This window comes from Rhinolophus ferrumequinum, chromosome 11 (assembly GCF_004115265.2).
Source record: "Rhinolophus ferrumequinum isolate MPI-CBG mRhiFer1 chromosome 11, mRhiFer1_v1.p, whole genome shotgun sequence".
NCBI classification, from domain to species: domain Eukaryota; kingdom Metazoa; phylum Chordata; class Mammalia; order Chiroptera; family Rhinolophidae; genus Rhinolophus; species Rhinolophus ferrumequinum.
Window position 1 is genome coordinate 7,477,696 of NC_046294.1, and position 12,837 is coordinate 7,490,532.

The 12,837-nt window shown below is 49.9% G+C and overlaps 1 protein-coding gene across 6 annotated transcripts in view; it reads right to left on the minus strand.

Annotated features, from left to right (window-relative positions):
* The window catches only part of MARK2 (microtubule affinity regulating kinase 2), a 53,243-nt gene extending 43,499 nt beyond the window's left edge, over positions 1-9,744 (minus strand). For 2 of the 6 annotated variants that reach the window (XM_033119310.1, XM_033119309.1), the window contains exon 1: positions 9,111-9,576. In XM_033119310.1, the coding sequence (XP_032975201.1) occupies positions 9,111-9,164 (54 nt within the window). In that variant the 5' untranslated portion in view covers positions 9,165-9,576. Of the gene's footprint in view, positions 1-9,110 lie in introns of all 6 variants that reach the window. The other 4 variants (XM_033119308.1, XM_033119301.1, XM_033119297.1 and 1 more) reach the window with 4 other exon arrangements.
* Positions 9,745-12,837: the final 3,093 nt, after the last annotated feature.

Here is a 12,837-nt window from a genome sequence, read left to right on the forward strand (position 1 = left end):
CAGAAACACACATTTCATTTGTCAAGAGTGAAGAAGTCAACACACATCATTCAGCCTCTGGAAAACTCCACTGTACACTGAGAGAGTGAGAGTGAAAAAAAGGCAAATACTGTATTAACGTTACGATGAAAATAATTTTGACTTCATGTACTACTAAAAGGGCCTTAGGGACCCCTGGAGTCCCCAGACCACACCTTGAGAACCAAGTTCAATACTGCGCTACCAAAATTAGCAAGTGCTTCCTCAGATTTCTCCCAAGACAGGGTCTAGAGTTATGGCATTCCTGATAGGCCAGAGGAAACAGCTTAGACCCTGTCACCAGGGAAACTGGGATGCCGTCCCTAATAAGCTGTCAGGTTGCCAAGCCTGGCTTTACTGAGGAAGGTGGCTCCAGAGACATAAAAAGAAAATGTTTTCTAAAGCAGTGAATCCTTAACTTTATAGAAATCAGAGGAATAGGAGAAAGAAAGGACTGGGTGGTTCTGGGATTCTATACATAAAGGAGATCTCAGACTATCAGAATTCCTCTCCTGAGCCATGCCACAAAAGAGGCATAGAAACAGGTAGAGCAGAGTGGGACATGGAGATGAAAACCCGAGATGGGCAGTGATAATGAAGGAACGGAGTTCAAAGAAACCAAACAGAAAAAAAAAGGAAGTGAGACAAGTCAGCAGAGGGGTCAAAAGGAAGAGGGAAATACAGTGAAAGAAATATTCCCTGATGAGCTCTGAGGTGACACTGGTACCTCTCTCCCAGGCCGCAGTTGCAATGTGAAAAAACTAAGCTCAGGCTCTAGAAGTGGCAAGAGATGAAGACAAACAAGGAACCAACTGAGACCAAAATCTCAGCCCCAGATTCAAAGCCCACAAATTTACAGGAGCAGCTGAGAAATGGCTGCAACCCTTCCAGGACTCAGGAAGGGGAGGCTTTCTTCTCACTTCAGAGGAGCCAACAGAGGTAACAAGAACCTGCCCTTGAAGGTCCCTCTGCTAGTGAAAAAGGAACCTAAAATCATTAGCTGCTGAGTTCTCATGTGGTCTTTAAGAGAAACAGGGAGCTTTCTCTTGTTGCCAAAGGGTAAATACTGCACTTGAAGAAAGGAACATGAAAGAAATCCCTGCACTTGGAGGGGCCTCCTCCATCTCTCAGAGAAGCCCATGCTCTGGTGACTCTGGATTTGGCCTTCTAGCCATCGATAATGAGGCTGCACACCCACCACCACTACCAACATTAACGACACAGAAATATGGGCGGGCAGATGGTAGTTTTTCTTTAATCAAGAAAATTGTCTAATATTGATATTCATGAATAAATGAACTACCTTTGTTTTTTAATTTAAAAAGTGTTCTCAAAAGTACATAAACCTTTCCAACAGCATTCTGTTTTCTTTCAGATAGCTGATTGGTTAAAAAAAATAATACAAAAATAAAAAACCCCAGAAATGCTAGAAAAAGCACCTATGGGAGCCAAGATTCTTTCAGTGGATCACAGAGAAACTCCGATGGGTACCCTTATACCGACCTGGAGTTGTGTGGTACTCAGAGCAAACCCACTAAGCTGTGCATCTGGGATGCGCTGCTGCTGATTACATCCTGGCAAGCACTGTTCTAAGTGCTTTATATTCATGAACTCTTTTAGTACTCACAAAAACTACATCTCTAAGATAAGTACTATTATTACTCCTTTTTTTTTTTTTTTTTACAGATGAGCAAACATGCCTAGAACCATCAGGTAAGCCTAAAGTCACAGTAGGGGCTGACCCAAGATTCCAGTACAGGGAATCAAGCGGCAAAGCCTGCTCTAACCACAACAAAACCACTTATTAATGTCCAAAAGTGAGTGCTGGGATCTCCATTCAACTCTGCCATAAGTTCAACTCAATCAGAAGCTACGCAGACCAAGAGGGCCTAAGGGGCCCCACTTCCTGTGACTGGAGAACCAGTAATTCAAACTCTTGTGGGCAAAAAACAAAGCAACAAGCCACAAGTGCTTCCAACACTACATGCAAAAACAGTCAAATGATGGCCATCTGTGGAGGGGAGGAGGAGAAGTGACAGGGTAAGGGAAGGCCGACAGACCGTTGGGTCTAAAAAAGGTGGAGGAAAAAGGGGGCCACCCTGCATACAGGATTATCAGTCACCAAAACAAAACCCGCAGTGAAACGGTGCTCCGGAGAAGCAATGAGTAGATCACTGTAGTAGCAAGGGGGCAGCCTGCCCCGCAGGCCGAGGCCAGCGGATGAGGCTGTAGGGAGGCGGCCTCACTCATTCATTCACTACCAAACGTTCAGACTGGGGAGTTTTCTGCTCAGTAGGAGACTGACGGGAAAACAATCCTGCTCCATCAGTGCTGATGGTCCAGGAGCCTCAGAGTCCTGCTGTGTCTTTTCCCTACTGCTGTTCAAGAAGTGCCAGCGTATGGTGACTGATGGCGTCCACCTTTCCTACAGGTACCCTGATAGGGACAAACTCAAACTGTTCCCTGTGGCTGAAGTACCTGCTGAGCTGCCAAAGACCGAAAACTACTAGAGTTCTCTCCCCTTCTTCTTCCCCAGCAGGCCTGGACAGACAGACAGTCTCACTGCACCAAGCCACAAGGTCTGGGGTGTCACTGGATTTAGCAGGCAGATCAAGACAGCCAGCAGTCAGGAGTCCAGATTCCCTTCCAGGTCCACCGATGGGGAGAAAAATCACAGACCCAGTCCCTCCCTCCTGGCCAGGCTGAGGGGCTTTTGCCAACCTATGTATTGCAAAGGGGACTCGAGAGAAAGAGTTGTATCTTTGAGCTTCCGGTGAAAGGTGTGTAAAACAAAGTTACCTTGAGGTGCACGGGGTGTAGAGAAAGCCCACTCACGTGGAGAGGCCCAGCTCAGACCCATTCAGTACTGGGGGGAGGGGGTTGTTTACAGACATCGTCCAAACTCATGCCTCAATGAGCAGAGCCCCAGAGGAGGCGGACCTTTGTATTGCCCATTTCCCAAAGAACAGAGGAAAATAGGCCGAGGCTGCTCAAAACCAGCTTGACTGGTTCTACAGAGAAGCCTCAGGTCTGCTCCGCCTTCCTTATGTTAAAAAGAAAAAGGTGGCTTGGAGCCAGCCATTGAACACACCCCTCCTCTTCTCTCTCTCCCCCCCCACCCCCACCCCACCGTCCCACAGGATTCACCAAGCCACCAGTATCAGCGTCCATCTCACCCTCTCTCCTATCAAACCTTGTGATTATATGGCTTTATAAGCCTAAAATTAATCATATGGGACAGAAAGAGAAATGCATTTGTTTTTGCCCTTTTTACCATTTTCTAATGAGAAATGTAAGAAATAAACAGATGTAAAGGGAAATGAATGCCAACCCAACGACAGAAATCTGTAGAAAGAATTCCCCACAGGACCCCAGAAACTTCCAACACTCTAGGCAAAAACATTCATTCACATGAAGGGATAGAGCCTATCTATCCCCCCAAAAGGAGGAGTAGGTCTAGTGGGCAAGAGCTGAGAGAGAGCTAGAAACCAAGAGGCCAGATTCTTTCCTGCTGCTGTTTCAGAATCAGAGCACCATCTCAAAGCCTAAAAGACAGCAGTGACGGACGTGCAGCGGGTTGTGGGGGGGTAGTGACACTGCTCTAAGCGCCAGATTTGACACGGGATGGGTGGTCTCTTCCCACGCCAGAAGTGGGACATGGGTGGTGTCCTCCACCCCAAGGTTTGTAAAGGCTTACTCTTCCCTTTGCTGAGACAGAAGCGGAAAATGCATAGATAACACTTCAGTGACTCACCCGTGTTTGATGAAGGCTGGGAGAAAGCCTGGAGAATCCCAGCTTTAAGTGCAAAATGTACAAATGCTGGAATCTCCCATCAAGAGAAGAAAACTCAGCCACTATCTGGTTTGTCATTTTGCTGAACTTCCGCTGAAGGAGAAAGGGCCAGGTTTAAACTCCACCCACCCCGTCCACATCCCTCTCAATTTTTGCTTTGACAGGCAAGTGGCAAACCTGGCAGCACCACCACAGCTAAGAGAAAATGAAACACTCTCCACACCTCCTCTCAAAGCAGAGGCCTAGTAGCCATAGTCTGTCTACAGCTTAACCAAGCAGAGGGGCTTGGGGCTGGGCCTGGCTTCCACAGGAAAGCCTCATCAGGCAGTCTCAGGGAAGGAAGGACCACCACCCTCTTTGCCCTTTCCATCTGCTGAGGTTACTTCACCCCAATCCATTAATGGGCTTCAAAGTGCTGCTGGGGAGTCCATTTAAGCGGAGACGCAATCAGGGGGCCAAAGGTGGCGCCCAGCCCCCATCCCGCTTGTCGATAATGGGCCACAAAGTCTGAGGCCTGGCTGCACTCTGGGCATAAAATATTCATTCAAGTCGACGTAATATATATGTAGGAAAGTCACGGAAGCTCCTGGGAGGAGGGAGTAGCCAGCCAGGTGGCTAAGTGCTCAATGGGAAGAATTCCTGAAGGCATGGGTTTGTACTGGTCAAGGGGCTACTGACAATTGGGTTGTTCTGTTCAAAAGGGAAGAAGTCTAGTCTGAGAAGCCTTCGACTCCCAAGAGACCTAACCACACCAGCCTCGCAGTCAGACAAATTCTCAACCTTTTCCTGCCTCACAGGCATCAACTCTGCTTAAGACATTTACACTGAAAAAAAAAATCTCAGGCCCAATCTTTGGTCACCATTGGAAAAATTCAGTTATCTCTATGCAAACTTGATTTTAATCTGAGGCAGGCCACGTTTCAATGACTGCCGTGTATCCATCTGTTTAACTCCTTCCCCAAATCCACAGATTACTGAGAAATTATTACAATTTACTCGGCAGTTACCTTTACTGGGGTTCAAAGGTCATGGTATGGCAATTCTGTGAACTCCAGGTACTCCTAAAGCCCTTACTCTAATAATATCTCATTCCTGATTTCTAGAGCCAAGCAGAAAATGAGAATACAATAGTACCTCGGTTTTCGAACGTCTCCGTTGACGAACATTTCAGTTTAGGAACACCGCAAACCCAGAAATAAATGCTTCGGTTTTTGAACATGCCTCGGAAGTCGAACATGTCACGCGGCTTCTGCTGAGTGCAAGATCCTGAGGCCTAGCTGTCGGCTGTTTTCGGACGTTTCAGAACCCGAACGGTCTTCTGGAACGGAGTACGTTCGAAAACAGAGGTACCACTGTATATGGTCTGATATTCAGCCACATTCTTGACCAGAAGGCAGCACCAATAAGGAGCCCCTGGCCAGAGCCAAAGGGCAGAGGTCAGAGTCAGCAGCACCCAGAGCCCGGTGCCGCACAACTCACAGGGCATGGAGAGAAATGAGAGTTAACCGAGCTCTTCACGAGATGACACTAAAACCAATTATGCAGTCCTACATTCAGCCAGAACCAACCCTGGGAGCCAAGCGATACATGTGTTTGGAGTGGCTCAGTTGTTCTTTACAGGATCCTATATGTTAGATTTCCTCTTCACCCAGACATCCAAACTCCTCTTCCCAGATCTAGCTGAGAGAATGAACAATGGCACTCACTTGCCAGAAGAATGACAGCAACGCCCTCCCTAGCCCACTGTAGCAGAAGTGTGTGTGTGTGTGGGGGGGGTTATGAAAGGCTCCTGTTTTCTCTTGGGAGCCCTTTCTGATGGCTCCTTAGGCCAGACATGGGGCAGGCCTGAAGCCATGTAGCCCCTCTACCAGGTGTTACAGACAGCTGTAGGCAGCGGCAGGTAAACTCTCGAAGTTGGATCCCTTTCCACATTTGCCTATTTGCTGCTGCTGGCTGGAAAACAGTCATCTTGCTGATTGCAACTCCCCACTGCCAAGCCTCCAGGCCAGAAGAGCCATTTGGAAAAGTGAACAGAAAGCTCAGCTCACAGATTAAGAATCCCCCAAACTACCAGCCCCTGGTTACAATCTTCCTTCTGCAAAAGGAAGAGGGAAGAAGAGTCTGGCTGTGATAAAGCACATCTGAAACCAGGTGTCACAAAAATCATCTTAAAGACAGAGCTGACTTTCTTTTATCTCCTACTTTCACTGTCAGAAGCAGAGTCCATAGCAAACAGGCAACCCCCCTGCAACAACACAAGGTTTACTTTTATGCTTCAACATTTTCTTTGTATGTTTGTGTGTGTTTAGTTCAGATGTGATCAAAGAGCTCCTGGAAACAGCTTCTCATCAGCCACATGTTTTAAAGACTGGAGGAGAGGAAGAGCAAAAGGAGACTGGAGCTTGAAGACAACCAGTGGGGTTTGTTTATCTATTTTCCAGTGACACCAATTTAAATAATTTAAATCTAAATAAGGTGATAGAGGACCTCTGGGGGGGCAGGAATCAGCCCAACCAAATCCCTTGCTTTTCTGCTTTTTGTTTCATAGCATAAAGGCTTGCTGCAATGACTGAGCTTCCAGGACTACTTAGTTAGAATCCCAACAGAAGAGCTGTTTTTGCTCTCTCATCTGAGGGCATGATCAATTCTAAAGGAAGTGATGCTTCCGGCATCCCTGGTCTTGGGACCCAAGGAGATGCTACTTGTCTTTCTTCTTGTTTTTAAACATACAGGCACCTGACTGTAATAGGTGTATCCGAGGTTTCCCAAAGTCCACGCTTTTACTAGGATGAGACTTAATATCAAGTCAATAGTGAGACTGGCTACCATGAGAAGAGCAGAAGCTAGGAAGTGGTTCAGGAGAACTTAAGTTCATCAAGAGCAGAAATGGGATAATTCATAATTTGGAACGGGATGGCACTGCATGCAGCCACGGCTCCGGACAAAGTTATCAAAGAACAGCTTCCACTCCCAAATGGTTCACTGATTCCGGCCATCATAAAACCAGTGGGTGTGTGCCGAGTTCCCACCATGCTCAGCAGTATGCTAGGCATGTAGGGAGAGAAGAAATCAACACGCACATCACTAGAAAAGACCATGGCAAGAATACATTTACATTTAGCAGACAGCACAAAGGAACCACATTGAGGCGGTCTGTTACTCTACTCTGCTCAACACAATGCCCCCCACAGCCTCGCGGGGAGCAGGCATCCACTGCCACTCCCCAAATGCAGCAAGGTGCCAGCCAGTCAGTCCCTTGGCCTCCTCCTACCAGCTCATAATCAGCAGTCTGGGAAAAGTTCTCTGGTTAAGCAGGGTTTACCTGCTAAAACAAAGGTTGTGATAGGAAAAGAAATGGAACAGGCAACCTCAAGAGGGCCTAGAGAAAGTGGTTCTCAGTCAGGAGAGAAACAGCTGGAGAGCGAGGCGCTCCCGTTTGTGAAGCCCTCAGTCCCAGCCCATGCAGAACCAGCACCCAAACCCGGGGACACAATGGAAATCATCCCTCCCTCCCTCTCAACCCCGGCTTCACTTCCAGAAGCAATCAACCCATCAGTAACGAAAGGGTCAACCACTGCACAGAAACACTCAGTCCAGAACTCCTCCTGAGTTCCTGACTGCCCAGGTGACAGAAAGCAAGGGGGGCAGGGGGGAGTAATAAAAAAGGAAAACTTAGGAATGATGGAAAGAGGGAAGATTTTTCAGAGAAGGATGTTAACATGCAAGCGAATATAGCAACAGTTCCATTGGGCTACAAAGATACAAAAGGAACAAGAGGAAAACATAAAGGATATAATGAGGTAAAAGGATGCAAAAAAGCACTGCAGCCCCAGGGGAGAAGGGCTCCTTTCTCAAGTTAAGTTTTTTTGGCCTAGTAAAGTTCTCCACCAAGGAGGGTGTGACAGGCAGGGAACACTCCACAAAGCAGTCAGCAAGGGACACTGGAGATGGTGAAAGAAAGGGGAGGGGTGGAAGGTGGACGTCTCTCAGTTCAGAGGTGAGATGACATAAAAAAGGCTTAGGCTTGGGTGCCAAACCATAGCAGTGATTTGTTAAGATGAGGGGGACTGAGAAGCTCGCATGCAAAATGCCTGGATGGGAAGTTACAAAGACTAGTCAATAGGAAGGGAATGGATAGGGGCATATGGGGGAAAATAAATACGACGTGAAGAAGACGGGAGACTAATATGGAGCTGAGAGGCAATCCTGATTAAGAGGCACAGTAAGGAAGATGGGGTAGAGAAATCAGAAGGGAACAAGCAAGGAGGAAGATACTATGAAAAGTGACAGACCCAGGAGTGGACAGACAAGCAGGCATCATGGTTTGCGTTGCAGTGTAAGAAGACAGGCAAGGAGGGTGATGTAGCGAGACCTGGGAAAGGACCCAGCAACAGGTTGTGATAATGGAGTGGGAAGAAATAGTAGTGTGTTTCCCTTAGTAGGAAAAGCCCAGGGAGAAGGCTGGCAAAGCACTCACAGTGACAAACAGAAGGCCAAGAGACTTAAAAGACAAAGCCAGGGGAAGAGAACATGAAGGATGCAAAGACTGAAGGGAGTGAAGGCTGGAACCCCAAAGACAACCTGTGGGAAAACTATGCGCATGACAGCTGTATGGGAAACACGGAAGCAACAAATGCCAGCGCGAGGCACCAGGGAGCTCCTGTTGAAAAGAAGGGAAAGTGATGAGCAAAGAGTAGGCGAACGATTTGGAAAGGTGATGAGGGTGGAGCTGGTGGGTTGCAAGCAAGAGGGAGAACACAATTTGGAGAAGGAACAAGCAGGGTAAAAAAAGCTGGGGAACTGGAAGGGAACAGAGACCGAGAACACAGTCCGGGGCAAGGACCCTGAGGGTGATGACCAGGGACTGGGAGAACCGGTGCGGGCGGAGGAGAAAAGGGTAAAGAGATGTAAGAAGACGTGGACAACCATCTGGGGCAAATCGCTGGGTACTATTTGAGGAGGAGGGTGGCTGCTTGAAGCGTGGGTGGAGGAAGACCAGAAAGGCCCGAGAGAAAAAGGGAAGAGAAGGGGAAGCTGGGGAGGTAACACGGAAGAGCGCGGGAGGGCGGTAAAGGGAGAAGGGGGGGCCAGCAGAAAGACAAGTGTGCAGCGTGGAGTCAGGACGAGGTGGGTCCTAGGACAGGACTCGGAGGAGGATGTGCGGAGCCGAGAGCCCGATGACAGGGAAGCCGAGGCTTGCAGGATAGCAGCAGGGGCACGAGGAGAGCAGAGAGGGAGGAGGCTCTGCAAGGTGCAGGGGCCCAGCCAGAGAATTCGGGGAGCCATCGGGGCTCCTTACCTGCTCCGTGTCCCTCTCGTTCAGCGTGGGTAGGGGGGTCCGGGCGCTGGACATGGCGCCGGTATCTCAGGGGAGGGAACCGAGAAGCTTGGAGGAAGGGAGGGAAGGGAAGGCGCGGAGCCCGGCCGGGCGGGGTTTCTCACAGCAGGGGCACCCGCCGCATGGGCCCCGGCCGGGGGTGCGGGGAGGCCGGGCAGCCGCTCACGCCAGCCCGGGGATGCGCCGCTCGGGCTAGGCCGCGCCGGCTCCGAGCGGCTCCGGACCGCACCCCCCCGACCCCCGGCTGGGCTGTGCCGCCTTTCGGCCGGGCCGCGCCGCTCCGCCTACTCTCTGCCGCCGCAGCCGGCCGCCTGCCTCGCTCCTCCCCTGCCCTCAGCGGCACTGCTCCGCGCCCGGCACACAGGCAGCCGCCGCCGGACCTGCTGCTCCCAACATGGCCGCCACCACCGCCGGCCCTCGGCTCTTTCCGCCGGCAGCAGCCGGAAATATCCGAAGCGGCCAGGAACGGGAGGGGGCCGCGCCTCCTCCTCCTGGCCACCGACTATGGGTTGAATTCCAGAAACACCCGAAGAAGGTAACCTCCAGGGATGCGCGCGCCTCCTCGATTGTGAAGACCAAGCTTCGGCTCTGTTTTCGGAAATACACGAAGCGACTACGGGTACTCCAGCCCCGCCCACAGGCCTTTCCCCGCCCACTTCAAGCTGGTTCTCGGCAGTTTCCGGAAACACCCGAAGCCGCTCCGCGTGCGGGGAGCCGGCCACGCCCCCGCCCCGCCCAGTCCCGCAGCCGACGGCAATCGTCGGCCATTTCCGGCAACACCCGAGGCCGGGCGAGTCCCGGGTCATTCCCTCGGGTGGTACCGAGTCTGACTTCGTTTCTTTCCGTCAGATTTCGGATATTTTCAAACCTTGAACAGGTAGCGTGTTATTCTTTAACTAAATAGAAAATAAGGCCGTTAGCCGTCCCTGCCATTGGCATCCTTTGGTTCTAAACCAACTTCCCACCTGCGTGTCTGTTCGTTGTCGGTCAGCTCATAAAGTCCATCTCGTTTATCATCCAAACTGTCTATCAAAATGTGTCATCTGTCAAATGTAGCATTACTCTATTACCTGTCCATCTACTATTCATCACTTGCCACCGTCTGTCTTGGCTTCTTGTCAAGCTCCCAGGCAAGCACCAGGGCTGCGCCCGTGGTTCCCAACTGCAAAGGTCTCCTGAGCCCTGCATTCTGGTCCCGGTGTGTGGAACGAAAATGCTGTGTGATCTTGGAAAAATCACATAACGTCATCACATGAGCTTAGGCTCCGAGATGTCCCTGTATTGAACGAGTCAATGCCTTTGTTCCAGTGATGAGATTCTAAATAACAGCTTTTAATTCTAGTTGCCTTTTTTCCCCAAAAAAAGTCTTAATTGTTCAAAATAGCACAAAACAACATCACACCACGGTAATATTGAGTCCTCCCAGGTACTTTTTAAAATATTCTTGCAAACTAAGGCAGGAAAGACGTTCTCATCTTAATTCACATTTGAGTTATCCCTTCTAAGACAAAGAAACTCGTGGAAAACAGACATTGGTTGCCAATGAGAATTCCTCAGGGTGGCACAAAGAATGGGCACCTGGAGAAGTTCCTTTCCTTCCCCGGGACTCAGTTCCCCTAGCAATAAACTGAGGTCTTTGGACTCGTCCGCTCTGAGTTCCCTCTCATCCTTGGAGAGCCTCTGATCCAACAGTCCATTTGGCAACCTGGGTCCAATCTTCACTTCCCCCTAAATTGTCTCAGCAGGGAAAAGCAGTAGGCTGATCTGATTCCTCTGGCTCCAAGCTGTCCCATCCATCTTACTCCAGACATGTTGGAACTTGCCTTCCTGCCCCTGCCCCAGGGCTCAAGTACAGCTTAAGGTGGGCAGAAGCCAGGGTTCCCACAGGAGCCAGAGACCCGGTTCAACCAAGTCCCCAAAGGTACAGGAGCAGAGAGGCCCCAGGGATTGAGGGGAAAAGTGCTGGTTGGACTTCTGACACTTGACTTCTAACTCCCAGCGATAGCATCTTGAGCAGAGAGCCCGTGGCCAAGTGAACCAGAGAAATACAGAGCCGGACAGATGCAATGAGAGGGTGGTATGAAAGTACTTCCTAAGGCAACAGGTACTCTCTACAGTTGTAGTAAATACACTGGACTCCAGAACACCTCCCCATGCCCTGCACCAGCTCCATTCAGGCACTCAGCCATTGAGGAAGAACTTGGTGAAGAATCGCTGAAGGAGGTTAGGGAGATAGGGAGGAAGACGTGAGGACAGAGGCCATTCCACACCCCCCACCCCAAATTAATCCTGAAAATCCATGAGAATGATCTGCCCTCTGGTGGCCAAAGAGAGACACATTGCCGATTCGTGGCGGATCTCACTCCTAAGGCTTAGGTCTGGAAAGAAGGGAAAAGAGGAAGGGGTTGGAGTAGCAAAGGAAGGTGCACTCGGGTCTTCTCCGACCCATGCTCCTGCCTAAAGAAACTCTACCACCTCCCTGCTTCTACTCATTCACATTCTCACCCCAGCCTTCTGCCTCTTAGCCCCACCCCCACCCCACCTGTCTCCTCCTCTTCCTCTCTCCCTCCACACAAGGCTGCCTAACTGGTCTCTCAGCCTAGACTCCCTCCAACCTACCCCACCAGAATAATCTTCCTAAAGTCCAGCTCCAATTACATCTCTGTCTTTCTTGAAGGCTCTCACAGGCTCCCTTGTAGGAGAGGCAGGATTGGCTTCATGAGCCTACTTTTAGAAGGGCCTTGCGCTTGATTTAATGCTCTGCTGTCACTCTCTTGAAATTTTTACCAAAAGGGTCCTGCATCTTCATCGTGCACTGGGTCCCACAAATTTTGTAGCTGCTCCTGGAGGTAGGAAAGCCTTTAGCCTGCATCCAAAGCTTTGCATATCTGGCCTCTACTTATCTTGCTAATATCCTCTCCAGCTAGGTATCACTGGTTGACACCTCCCCCCAGCTCCTGCCCTGCCACCAAGCTCTGCCACCTCCATGCTTTTTGTTCAGGTTGATCAATTAGCCAGCCACCTACCTAGGCTTCCAGGTGTACTTAAAGATCCAGTTCGAGTATCACCTTCTCAAATTCCTGAAACCTCCTAGTTCTCTTCAAAGATTAATTATATGTTGCCACACATTTACCCCTTTCTAATTTACAAATTCATTCATCCACAAATCTCTGTTGAGCACCTACTATGTGCAAGGCCCTGTTCTAGGCTCTTTAGGTATATCAGTGAACAAAATAGACAAAGATCTCCACCCTCGGAGAATTTACATCTCAAGTGGGAAAAACAGACAACAAACAAAATAGTAAGTATTAAATGCCATGGGAAAAATATAGAGGCAGCTATAAGGGGGATCAGAATTGTTGGGGTGTAGGGGTGGAAAAGAAATTGCAGTATTAAGGTGGTCAATATAGGCCTCCCTGAGAAGGTGACATGTGAGCAAAAACTTGAAAGAGGTGAGGGAGTGAGCCCTGCAGATATGGAGGAAGAGCATTCCAGGAAGAGGGTATAGCCAGTGCAAGGGCCCTGAGGCAGGAGCGGGCCTGGCTCATTAAAGAATCAGGCGGCCAATGAGACTGGAGCAGAGTGAGCGAGGGGGAGAGTAGTAGGCGTAGAGGGCAGAAAGGTGATATGGGGCCAGGCCTGGAGGGCCACTGCTGTGGCATTCCCTGAGAGTCAGATAGGGAGTCTC